This window comes from Bos javanicus, chromosome 19 (genome assembly GCF_032452875.1).
Source record: "Bos javanicus breed banteng chromosome 19, ARS-OSU_banteng_1.0, whole genome shotgun sequence".
NCBI lineage: Eukaryota > Metazoa > Chordata > Mammalia > Artiodactyla > Bovidae > Bos > Bos javanicus.
In genome coordinates this window covers 9,927,850-9,941,145 of record NC_083886.1, presented here as the reverse complement: position 1 = coordinate 9,941,145, position 13,296 = coordinate 9,927,850, and the positions used below count along the sequence as shown (strand labels likewise).

At 47.5% G+C, this 13,296-nt stretch overlaps 1 protein-coding gene and 1 long non-coding RNA gene across 2 annotated transcripts; one reads left to right on the top strand and one right to left on the bottom strand.

Annotated features, from left to right (window-relative positions):
- The first annotated feature begins 709 nt into the window (after positions 1–709).
- LOC133231667 (uncharacterized) lies at positions 710–4,982 on the top strand. The gene is made up of 4 exons (XR_009731191.1): positions 710–957; positions 2,423–2,587; positions 2,686–2,780; positions 3,313–4,982. It is a non-coding gene; the product is annotated as an uncharacterized LOC133231667 (long non-coding RNA).
- Positions 4,983–6,109: 1,127 nt separating this feature from the next.
- LOC133231666 (oligosaccharyltransferase complex subunit OSTC-like) lies at positions 6,110–6,459 on the bottom strand. The gene has a single exon (XM_061390059.1). It carries the CDS (start codon positions 6,338–6,340, stop codon positions 6,110–6,112), a length of 231 nt encoding a protein of 76 aa, XP_061246043.1. The 5' UTR covers positions 6,341–6,459.
- Between the last annotated feature and the right edge of the window lie 6,837 nt (positions 6,460–13,296).

The window sequence follows — 13,296 nt, the reverse complement described above, 5'->3', positions numbered from 1 at the left end:
CTACAGTTGGGCAAAATCCTCTAAGACAAAGCTTATTTTATAATGAAGTGTTCAATATCTCATGCAGTTTGTTGAATACTGTACTGAAAGTGAAAAAGAGGATGGTTGTCAGAGTATCGGGTGTTTGCTCTTGTGCTGGCACGGCTGACAGCATCACGAGACTGTATCATGTACCTGTCGCTAGGTTAGGAGAAGATCAAGATTCCAAAATCAAAGTACAGTTTCCATGGCATGCAGATTTTTCACACCATTGTAAAGTTAAAAAATTGTAAGCAAACCATTGTAAGATTGGGGACCATTTGTTTAACACTCAATATCCTGTTCTCTGATAGTGAAACTGGTATTACGGGAAAAACTGTGCCTCTGAAGAATTCTTGGTTTTCTTAGAATGATACCCTTTCCCCAAATGAATAATGGCTGGGGACTTCCCTGGTGGTCCGGTGACTAAGACTCCACGCTCCCAGTGCAGGGGCCTGGGTTCGATGCCTGGTCAGGGAACTGGATCCCACATCCTGCAACTAAAGATCTTGCATGCCAGCAAGTAAAGACCTCCAATGCTGCAACGAAGATCACGGCAACGAAGACTGAAGATCCCACGTGCCACTAAGACCGACACAGTCAAATAGACAAAAATAAATGACGACTTGCCACTTGAAGACACTCGCCGGCTTCTTTCTTTTCAAACAAAGTGGGATGAGAATCTTATCATCTGATTCAAGTGGGATGATAAGGCTTTCTCTGAGGCCAGCCCTGATGCCCCGCTCTGTTCTCGGGCACCCAGCCGAGGCTCACTCGGGTTGTGCAGCCTCGTTTGTCCTTCCAGGCTCCGACCAAGCCTGGCTCAGAACCGGGCTGTCCGTTTCCCTGACTACCTGGGAGCTGCACCATGTGACAGGGTGGCTCTGAGAGTGAAAGCAAGCTGGGAACTTGCTTGGGTGGAGCTGGGAACGAGGAAATGTGAGTCGAGTGTGTGTGCGTGTGTGTCTGTGTCTGTGAGGTTGGGCGTTGTTCCTGAGCTCCATCCCAGAGCTGCAAAAAGGTGGGAGACTGACTGGCTGGGTTAATCATGCATTCTGAGCTTTTGATGGGGCCCGACGAGACAGATGCCTGAGCAGGTTCAGTGAACAACTTGGTTGAGGTCACCTTGGCTGATGGAGGAAGGGCACTTGCCCTCCTGTGGCAAAGACAGGAAATGGCTTTCCTGTCACTTCCAGGGTAGTGCTCAGTGTGGCAAGCGGGTCTCTGATTGGATGAGCCCAGCACTGGAGCAGTTTCTGTGGAGAGGTTGAACCAGACAAGTGTTTATTGCTGCAGCACGAAAATTAAAAGGTTGCTAGGGGAAGGCAAGGGAGGCAGGAAGTTAAGTGCTGAGTCCCCTACAAATGCCGCTGCCGTGGTCCGCCCCCAGCCCATCGGTGCAGATTACAGAGAAGGGATTTTCCTTAAATTCTAGCTGACAATGAAATTACATTTGGGGTATAGTTTTACCCTCGACTGATGCTTTTCCTGAACTGGAACTGAAATGTCAGTCACCTGACCTTCTAGTCACTCAGTTCTTTTAATTAAAAGATGGTTCTAAGCAAAATCCAGTAGTGGTCTATTTATTATTTATCAAGCATTTTCCTTCCAGCAGTTAGTGAAAGGTCAGTGGCTTCAACGGATGCTTTGTTTTGGGTGAGCAGCTTAGATGAAAAAGATACACAATCAATCTCCACTCCCTCCTATTTGCTCACAGGCAGGACACTGTTTAATAGTCACTTTGGCATTTAGGATCTCAGACCTCTTGAAACATGCGGAAAAGTGCATGTGCATCCCTTGCTGCTGAACATTTCTCCAAAAGCAAACATCAGGTTGTGATTATGGTTAATAATGAGATATTGATTGTTTGAAAATGTCACCACCTGGGACGTTGGCCCCAGCACCGCTAGATGGCGCTGCCCTTTCACGCTGACGGGCCACGATCGGTTCGTTTCCTTGCCTCGGGATACCTTGCCTTTCAAGGTTGGCGAGTGTCCTTGGAAAATGATGTTCTGGCTGAGATTTAGGAAGCTGAGGTCCTGGGGGTGCCTGGGGGTACAGTAGAGATGGGAGTGGAAGGGCCACAGGACACATGCCAAGACCTGCAGAGTGGGGGTGGGTGGACCCAGCGCAGTCTGCACCCTAACAGGAGCAGAAGGGGAAGGACCTAACCAGTGCTGAGCCCCTGGAGTCTCTGCCCGCAGCAGGGTTCTCTGACCTCCAGTCAGTCTGCGAATTTGCTTCAGAGGATGGAGGGGGAGAACGGTGCAGGCAGAGGGGGCAGTGCGGAGCCGCGGAAACACCCAGGCCTGTGGCCAGACACCTGAGATTGAAACCCTGATCAGTTGCTTTGTCTTGTCAATGAGCGAGTGAATAGCTTGTGCCTCGGTTTCCTTATCTGCAGGACAGGAAAACCCACAGCTGCCTCTTGGAGTTGTGATATGCAGCAAACAAGCTTCAACAAACAGGATCTGTCTTCGCTCTCCCTGCTTGGAAAGCTTCAGCAACTGTTGATTCCCACTGGATGGAAGTGAACGTGCTTTAGACCAAAATGCAGAAGAAACAAAACGTTGGTGTCACATACCTTTTCACCAGATGCTTGTTTAATCATTTGTCTTTTCTCAACCCTCTCCCCCAGTAGTTACCATCTCCTTTATCGTCTTCCAGCCTCTTAGTAGCCAATCAATCAACCAAAAAACCCAAAGGACAAAACCAAAGACCATCCTGGGAACTTGTCCATCATTGGAACTTACCCAATGCTGGTAGGTTTCACTGAAAAACTTGCTTTTCTTTAGTTATTTCTTAAGCAGACTCTGTGTGTGTGTGTGTGTGTGTGTGTGTGTGTGTGTGTGTGTGTAGAAACTGGTGTCTTACTGGCATTCCTTCTGTCACTTTTTCCCTTTGTCATTGTTGCTCCCCTGCCTTCCTTGTGGTAATCTCTTCTCCTTTCTTTCTCTCCTCTGCACCCCAGACTGTAGGGGGTAGCCAGGGGGTCATGACCTAGAGGCCTGGAGGAAGAGCTCTGGCCTCTTTCCTCCGGAGGTCTCAGTCAAAAGAATTGTGCTCGAGTCCTGGCACTTGCTTCCCTGTGTGACTGTGGCTTTGAGTAGGTCACTTAATCCTTCTAAATATTCAGTTCTAGGGAAGTGAAAGCGCTCAGTCATGTCCAGCTCTTTGTGACCCCATGGACTGAACAGTCTATGGAATTCTCCAGGCTAGAAGAGTGGGTAGCCTTTCCCTTCTCCAGGGGATCTTCCCAACCCAGGGATCGAACCCAGGTCTCCTGCATTACAGGTGGATTCTTTACCAGCTGAGCCACAAGGGGAGCCCAAGAATTCTGGAGTTGGTAGCCTCTCCCTTCTGCAGGGGATCTTCCCGACCCAGGAATTGAACCGGAGAGCCTACTAGGTCCTTGAAAGTGTGTTTGTTGAGTGAACGAATGGACAAATAAACGTTTCCCCATCCATACCGTGGGGAGACTCGTACCAGCACCGTGTATGCTTTGGGGGCAGAACCCATACAAGAGACGGATGTGACAGAATGGTGTAAACGCGAGCCTCCTACAGTGACAGGAAATAGCGGTGTGGGGAGATGGAAATGGCCCTGGCCGCAGAGCCAGGCTTCCCCCAGGAGAACAGAGGCGGGGATTTTGGAGGGTCCAGAGCAGCAAGGAGGCCGGTGGTCTCTCCTGCTGAGGAGTCCTGCTGAGGAGGCCTGCTCTTGCACAACCCCCTGCAGACACGCTCAGGATCACCTCCCGCACATTAAACGTGGGCAGAGGGGGTCCCGAGCTCTCTCACCGGCTTCCCTGGCCTCTGCCAAGTGCGGCGAGACGGCCCTGCTCCAGCCTTGGTGCCTGCCTCTGCACCCTCCTGCGGCTTGCCAGGCTTGCCAGCTCCATCCCCCTGCCCTGGCGCATGTGTTGCTTCAGCCCCTCGAGGCTTCCGCCCCACCCCTCCCAGGGTAAAATTCAGCGGACCACGGGCTGCTGTCATCACTGCTGCCTCAGCCTTGGGCTGACTGTCACCTCTCACGGCAAGGCAGGGTCTCCAGTTCAGACCGGACAGAGGGAGGGTCCAGGCCCGGGCCTGGCTGATCTCACCGCACCCGGCTCCTGCCACACTCGTGGGGGCCCCTGAAGTTGGAACAAGAGGCTTAACCTCAGAAAAACAACAAATTAAATCCTAAGGAGGCAACCTCGCCCCCTCTCTCACTTTCCCACTTTTGGATGTGAGAGAAAAGGAAGGGGCTGTGGGAGACAGCCCAGCTGAGTAGGAACATCTGGTAACCTGAGTTCCAGGCAGATAAAATGCACCAGAATTTCCCACAGTCCTACAGCTTTCCAGCGGTGTCTCCTGGCCTGGGCAACTTAAGTGCCAATCCAGCATGTTCTCAGAACTGGACCTGTTTATTCCTTCCCTTTTGATTACTGAAGTAATCAAAATCAAATTCAGACCAACCTCTGAAAAGAACCACTTTGAATACCTATGAAGTCAAGAAGGTTGAATTTAGGAAAGTCTCATCTACAGGACTTTGTTCCCCTGAGCTGTAGGCCACTTATAATTAATATTAATGAAAGACAGATGACAGATGCTTATTGCTCAACTGATAGACGTGCTGCCAAAGCCCACGGGGGTTACTTTAAGATCTAAAGGACTTGAATGTACTTCACTGTCACGTTGAAGAGAATAGAACTTTCAGGGTGTAATCAAAATTTCGTATGTATGAGAACTCAGTGACCCACAGGCAATGTCTGCCTTAACAACACGACACGACACAAAAGAACTGAGTGTGCCGCCATTGCTTACCGACATTTAGAAATAGCTCCTTTAAGCCCCAGACCGAGGCGGGAGATGAAGGGAGACCGTAGGTGCAGCACAGGCTCCGGCTCCTGGAGACCCCAGCCCAGACTCAGCTCATCCCCTAATTGGGAGACCCCAGCATTCACTTTTCACTTTCATGCATTAGAGAAGGAGATGGCAACCCACTCCAGTGTTCTTGCCTGGAGAATCCCAGGGACGGGGAGCCTGGTGGGCTGCCGTCTATGGGGTCGCACAGAGTCGGACACGTCCGAAATGACTTAGCATTAGCCCAGACTCAGCTCATCCCCTAATTGGCTGTGACTTTGGGACGTTGTTAACCTTTTCAGCCATTTGTAAAATAAAGGGTTGAGCTGCAAGACCTCAAAAGGCAGAGTCTTTGGGTCTGTGGTTCCGAGAAGAACTGCAAAGCTGGGGCGAGAAAGCATGCTCCAAGACTTACTAAATACATACTCAAGGTCTTTTCAGTTTTTAAATGTTGATTATGGAAACACTCATAAAGGTAGACAAAATAGTGCAATGATCCTCCACATATTCATCATGTAGACTTAACTCATTAATATTTTGCCATATCTGCTCGTCTGTATTTTTTTTGAAAATTTTTTTAAATAGAAAAATTATTTATTACTGCTCTTTTCATGTATCTTATTGTTCCAGAAACAGTCTTCTGTACATATCTGAAATGATGTACTGTCACACACTCTGTTTAAAGGCAAAGCCTCATTGATAAAGCTGATCAGCTGTCCAGAGTTCTCAGCTTATGGGACCTCACTTCCTGGTTTTACATTAATTTCTGAAGGTCAGAAAAGTCACCTCCAAAAAATGTCAAGGGCTTTGTAAAAAACAATCACTTTATTCAGTATTATAGCTGTAGAAATGAAGTACATTTTCTTTAAGAAAAAAAAAAACCCACAAAGAAAATGCCACTTAACATCATTGGTACGTCAGTAAAAGGCCAGCAGGGAAAAATACTGATAAGCTTGTTTCTGACACCAAAAAGGCATTCTAGTCCAAGCTTTAATATGGTTCCTATTTTTTCACTAGATGTTTCTTTTCTGCTACTTTTTATCCTTTTCCGTATTTCATATCCAAGGACTAGTACAGCCTTTAAAATTTCATTAACAGGAGAAAATTCAGTACCTGCTGATTTCTTCTCAAAAGACACTCTAACCCATTAGATACCCCAGCAGCTTCATTCTCATGAAGACTCTAGCCATGAAAAAACTCAAACAGGAAGCTGGATGCAAGTCCTTCCATAACATACTGTCCATTTAGGCCAAGAAAGCTACTGGTCTCTGATGTCCGTGTTCATCAGTCACTGAACCAACACTTGGAGGTTCAACAATAACATCACAAAGCATCCCTCCAGTAAGGAGGAAGTAAGACACCACCACCAGAGCGCACACCATTGTGGCTGACGGCATGTGCACCCAGGGCGGCTTCTTCAGCTTCAGGTTCGGGCATTCGAGCACCAAGAATGGGACTCGGTCCAAACTCTCCATGTTGGTGGCGGCGGGGGAAGCTCTCAGCCTCCAACCTCATGCGCCACCCACAAACAGCTGACATATTTTTAAAGTAAGTCCAGACATGGCCTCTGTCGCCCAAGGCTACAGTCTTTCCTCGTGGCTCAGCTGGTTAAGAGTCTGCCTGTAAAGCAGGAGACCTGGGTTCACTCTCTGGGTCAGGAAGATCCCTTGGAGAAGGAAATGGCAGCCCACTCCAGTATTCTTGCCTGGAGAATCCCATGGACAGAGGAGCCTGGTGGCTTATAGTCTATGGGGTCACAAAGAGTCAGACAGGGCTGAACAACTTTCACTTTTACCCAAGGCTACAGTCTGCTTTTGCGAGGTGCTGGAGTGACTGTGAGGAGATTCCCCATGTCCAAGGGCAGAGCAAGAGACTTCCAGAAAAACATTTACTTCTGCTTTATTGACTATGCCAAAGCCTTTGACTGTGTGGATCACAACAAACAGTGGAAAATTCTTCAAGAGATGGGAACACCAGACCACCTGACCTGCCTCCTGAGAAATCTGCATGCAGGTCAAGAAGCAACAGTTAGAACTGGACATGGAACAACAGACTGGTTCCAAATCAGGAAAGGAGTACGTCAAGGCTGTATATTGTCACCCTTCCTGTTTAACTTCTATGCAGAGTACATCATGAGAAATGCTGGGCTGAGTGAAGCACAAGCTGGAATCAAGATTGCCGGGAGAAATATCAATAACCTCAGATATGCAGATGACACCACCCTTATGGCAGAAAGCGATGAACTAAAGAGCCTCTTGATGAAAGTGAAAGAGGAGAGTGAAAAAGTTGGCTTAAAGCTCAACATTCAGAAAACTAAGATCATGGCATCCGGTCCCATCACTTCATGACAAATAGATGGGGAAACAATGGAAACAGTGACAGACTTTATTATTTTGGGCTCCAAAATCACTGTGGGTAGTGACTGCAGCCATGAAATTAAAAGACACTTGCTCTTTGGAAGAAAAGTTATGACCAACCTAGACAGCATATTAAAAAGCAGAGACATTACTTTGCCAACAAAGGGTATCTAGTCTAAGCTATGGTTTTTCCAGTAGTCATGTATGGATGTGAGAGTTGGACCATAAAGAAGGCTGAGCACCGAAGAACTGATGCTTTTGAACTGTGGTGTTGGAGAAGACTCTTGAGAGTTCCTTAGACAACAGGGAGATTCAACCAGTAAACCCTAAAGGAAATCAGTCCTGAATATTCATTGGAAGGACTGATGCTGAAGCTGAAACTCCAATACTTTGGCCACGTGATGTGAAGAACTGACTCACTGGAAAAAACCCTGTTTCTGGGAAAAATTGAAGGCAGGAAGAGAAGGAGATGACAAAGGATGAGATGGTTGGACAGCATCATCCATGAGGTCGCAGAGTTGGACATGACTGAGCGACTAAACTGAACTGAACTGACAGTCTGCTTCTTTGAAAAACAAGACTTTAACAATACCATCATTAGGCCTGAGAAGATGGTAATTAAAAGTAATTTAGGGACTTCTTTGGCAGTCCAATGATTAAGACTTGGAGAGGGCGTGGGTTTGACCCCTGGTCAGGGAACTAAGATCCCACATTGCCTTGCATGCATGCAATCCCCAGTCCACATTCACATTTCCCCATAGTTCTCTGGACAGGCTCCTAGCCTCCTCCTACCCCATGTCAGTCCCTGGGGTCAACCACTGTTAACTACGTCTAGTTTTAGAGCCCCTGGTGATTCCCTTTCCAGAAATCATAGTTTATACCACCAATTCTTGTTTACCATCTGCGGTCACAGTGTTTGAGCTTCCTGCTAGGATGGATGAGGGTTCAGCTAACTTGCTTCCACTGTGGTGTATTTCCACCTAGTTCCTCTGAATAGTAATGTTGCAGGAAGGGGGACCCCTTCCAGGGCCCGAGAGTGGGCCTTTGTCTAACTCTCAGAAATGAATTGTCCAAGGAGACACATGCTGACGAAGCAAGAAGCTTTATGGCGCCCGGGTGGAGAGCAGCAGGGTGAGGGAACCCTGGAGGCCAGCTCTGCCACATGGCTGGCAGTCTCAGGGTTTATGGAGATGGGATTGTTTCTGGGTTTTCTTTGGTCCATTGCTCTGACTCAGGGTCTTTCCTGTGGACACGCATCGCTCAATGAAGATGGATTCCAGTGAGAAGGACTCTGGGAGATTGGTAGGACATAGGGACTGGCGTCCCCTCTCTCGGTTTGGCCTTTCCTGAATTCTTCAGGTTGGTTATAACTTGTTAGTTCTGCGTTCCTTACCAGGACCTCCTGTTGTAAGATAACAGAGGCAGGTGGCTACTATTTTGCCTGGCCAGGGCAGGCAGTTCCAGTCAGTGGTTCCCGTAACAATAACACTGACTGAGGTTCTACTTCGGGTTGAATTGTGTCATCCCCCAAAGATATGCTGAAGTCCTCATTTCCGGTGCCTGTGAATGTCACCTTATTTGACAATCAGGTCTTTGCAGATGTAAACAAATGAATGCACGGTCATATTGCATTAGAGCCAGCCCCAAATCTAATGGCTGGCATCCTCAGGAGAGAGGTATTTGGAAACAGACCCACACAAAGAGGGAAGACAGCTGCGTGAAGACAGAGGCAGAGACTGGAGAGATGTGAGCAAAAACCAGAGTGCTGAGGGTTGCCTGCAACCAGAAGAAGCTGGGAGAGGCAAGGAGGGGTCCCCCCTTAGGCCCCTCAGGGAGAGCGTGGCCCCGCAGGCCCCCAGAATTGTGAAAGAATAAATTTTTGTTTCAGACTACTCCATTTGTGGTGGTTTTTTATGGCAGCCCCAGGAAACCAGTACAGGGCCTTCCCAGGTGGCGCTAGTGGTAAAGAACCCGCCTGCCAATGCAGGAGACACAAGAGACGCAAGTTTGATCCCTGGGTCAGGAAGATCCCCTGGAGGAGGGCACGGCAACCCACTCCAGTATTCTTGCCTGGAGAATCCCATGGACAGAGGAGCCTGGTGGGCTGCAGTCCACGGGGTCATAAAAGAGTTGGACACAACTTATGACTAAACAACGGCAGCAATGTAGGGAGAAACCCAGTTCTTCCCTCCTGGGTATTTCTTCCTGTGAGTTGCCTTTACTGCTCACAGATAACACGTCTGGTCAGCAAGTGTGTGGCCGTTTCCCCCTACAACAAACGATTCTCTGAGACATCAGCTGAGTATCCTACCGTTTAATTCAGTTCTGACCCTGTCTGCCGAGAGATAGCATTAGGTCCCCAGGTTGAGAGCCCAGTCTTTTAAGACTGCCCACCCCATCTCCCCTGCACATACCTCAGATGCCAGTCACAAATCCAGGTTATCATCTGTACTTCACACCAACCAGCTGTAGATCAGAGCTTCCAACTACCCGCTCCTTGGGTATGATTAATTTGCTACAGCAACTCACAGAACTCAGAGGAACACTTACTTACATTTACCAGTTTACATGTGATAAAGGACACAGATTAACGGCCGGATGGAAGAGATGCACAGGACAAGCCCTCTGCAGGGAGTTTCCCTTGCAGTCCCGCTACATGTTTACGAACCCAGATGGATCTTGGACCCCACACTTTTGAGATTTTATGGAAGCTTCATCACGTAGGTACGATCAATCATTAACTCCATTTTCAGCCCTTCTCCCTCCTAAAGAGAATGGGGGGTCGGGGCTAAAAATTCCAAGCTTCTGACTGTGGCTTGGTCTTTCCGGTGACCAGCACCTCAACCAGGAACCATCCAAGAGCCCACTGCTTTAGAACAAAAGACATTCCTAGTCTGCTGGAAATTACAAAGGTTTCAGGAGTGCTGTGTCAGGAGCTGGGGACAGAGACCGATGTATTTATCGAATTACAAATCACGATATCACAATTACATAAGATGCATATAGCTCTATTTCTTGTTCCATCAGCTACCTTGACTGTATATTTCGTAAGATAAGAATAAGAACCAAAGGTTTCAACAGGCAGCTGAATGGACCCAGGGTCTGAGAAGTCAGAGGGATCGTGAGCTGCCCCAGGCAAAAGGGCACATTCTTCCGAGCTAGGTCATAGCTGCTCCAGCTTGAAGACTGTAGGGGGTCCCAGTGGTGGAGCTGGAGCTGAAGGAGAGCCCTGCCCAGAGTTGAGGTTATCTCACGTGCTTCTAGGCACCAGCTCCCAGAATCTGCCTGCTTCCCTCTTGCTTCTCAGAGACCTGCTCTTCTGGAAAGGTTCCGGAGGCAGGCTGTGGAGATGGGTCCTCACAGAGCGGCTTCCTCTGAGTCTGGTTTTGACATGAAGCACCAGTGGGCATTGGGAGATGCTAGCAGATGATTGAGTGATGCTCCCCTTTTATTCTGTAGGAATGTTATTCACCATCTTTTCCACTCTGGAAATTCATGAGAGAAGTTTCTTTCACATCTTGATTCAAAGAAAATCTGTGCTTTTTCTGTACAAATCGGATGGCTTACTTTTGTGGTCTTGGAAAATCCAGTATCTTAGTTCCCCTTAGCTCTGGCTGTGAGGAAATTCAGAGTTAAAGTATCAGGCATGTGTAACTCTGGTGTAGGGGCTTACAATGGAACTTGCTTGATAGTTAGGGAATATTTCATGCATGCTAAAATTACAGAGACTATACAACAAATATTCACATACCCACCCCCCCAGTTTCAGAAGCAAAATGAGCATACAAATGAAGCCCCCTGGGTACTCAGACCTGATTCCTTATCCCATGATAAATAGCTTCTTGGATTAGGTATTTATGCTTCCCACTTAAAAAATAATAAATTAAAAAAAATTTTCCCAATGTATGCGTCTGTAACAAACACACAACATTATTTTGCATGTCTTAAAACATATTAGTGGTTTCACACTACATATAGACCGTTTATGTGCGTGTGTGTGTGCATGCTAAGTCGCTTCAGTTGTGTCTGACTCTTTTCTACGCTATGGACTGCAACCGGCCAAGTTCCTCTGTCCATGGGATTCTCCAAGCAAGAATACTGGAGTGGATTGCCATGCCCTCTTCCAGGGGATCTTTCCCACCCGGGGATTGAGCCCGAGTCACTTACACCTCCTGCATTGACAGGCGAGTTAGTTCTTTACCATAGTATCACCTGGGAAGCCCGTACTGTAGATGTAGTCTTTGATAATTTGTTCTTTTTACTCAAAACTCTTATTCTGAGACTTGTGCTGACACATGAAATTAATTCCATTTTCACTGCTGTATAATATTCTATTATGGTTGTTCAGTTGCCAAGTCAGGTCTGACTCTCTGCGAGTCCATGGCCTGCAGGACACCAGACTTCCCTGTCCCTCACTATCTCCTGGGGTTTGCCCAAATTCATGTCCATTGAATTGGTGATGCCATTCAACCATCTCTGTCATCCTCTTCTCCTTCCCAGCACCAGGGTCTTTTCCAGTGAGTCAGTTCTCTGTATCACGTGGCTAACATACTGCAGCTTCAGCTTCAGCTTCAGCATCAGTCCTTCCAATGAGTTATTCAGGGTAGATTTCCTTTGAGATTGACTGGTTTGATCTCTCAGCTCCTCATAGCAAAATTCAAGTTTAACTTAAAGAAAGCGGGGAAAACCACTAGGTCAGTCAGCTATGACTCAAATCAGCATTCTATTCTTAGACTAGAGAAATTATGCTGTAGTGTTTAAGAGCATGGCTCTGGAGCCAGAATGCCAGGGTTCAAATCCCAGCTCTGTCACTTTCTAGATCTGTGACCTTGGGCAAATTAAATTTTCTGTGCCTCAGTTTCTGCAGCTATAAAATAAGGCCAAGGATAGCATGTACTTCATAGAGCTGATGTAAAGATTTGAAATAAGGTTGTAGTTGTAAAGCGTCTAAAATATGCCGGGTTCATGGGGTGTGCTCTTTAAGAGCTGGCAGTCCCACATTTATTTACCTGCTGGTGGGCTTTTAAGCTGTTTCTAGTTTTTTGTTTTGTCTCCAGGATGTGGCAGGGAACATTATTTTTTTAATTGGGATATAGTTGCTTTACAATATTGTGTTAGCTTCCTCTGTACAATGAAGTGAATCAGCCATATGTACAGTAAATTCTCTCCCGCTTGGACCTGCCTCCCATCCCCTACCCACCCCCTACCCCATGCCACTCATCTCAGTCACCACAGAGCACCGAGCTGAGCTTCCTGTGCCACATAGCAGCTTCCCACTAACTATTAATACCTCTTTTACACATGGTCGTGTATATATGGAATCTAAAGTGGCTCAGACGGTAAAGTGTCTGCCTGCAGTGCGGGGTACCTGGGTTTGATCCCTGGGTTGGGAAGATCCGCTGGAGAAGGAAATGGCAACCCACTCCAGTACTCTTGCCTGGAGAATCCCATAGATGGAGGAGCCTGGTGGGTAGTGTACATTATGTCTGTCCCAATCTCCCAATTCACCCCACCCTTGCGTCCCCCCTCCCCATGTCCGCATGTTCTTGTCCTGAAATAGGTTCATCAGGAACATTTTTCTAAATTCCACATATATGCTTTAATATATGATATTTGTTTTTCTCCAGTCTCTAGGTCCATCCACATCTCTACAGATGACCCAACTTCATTTAATGGCTGAGTAATATTCCATTGTGTATATATGTACCACATCTTCTTTATTCACTCATCTGCCAATGGACATAGGGAACTGTATTGTAAATGTTTCTTTGTGCAAGAAAGAGACCCTCTGAGCTGAGTACACACCCGGGAGTGGGATTGCTGGGCTGCAGGGCGTTCCGGTCTTTCACTGTCTGGGCGGTGCCACATCGTTCTCCTGGAACTGTTGTGCTGAGCGGCTGAGTGCGCCCATCGCTCTCACCGTGGCGCTCTCCTAACGGTGTTTTGTGTACTACTTTCGCTTACACTTTGCTTGATCTTCCTTTCCCTTTGTCCAAATATCCCCATCTACTCATTTTTATCCTCATGCCCATTTCTATAAGCGTTCTTTTGTCCCTTCACCCTCCTTTTTTCTT

What these genes read in the sequence shown, in the direction of transcription:
- LOC133231666 (XM_061390059.1), bottom strand. Translation starts at nt 6,340, where the DNA reads ATGGAGAGTTTGGACCGAGTCCCATTCTTGGTGCTCGAATGCCCGAAC.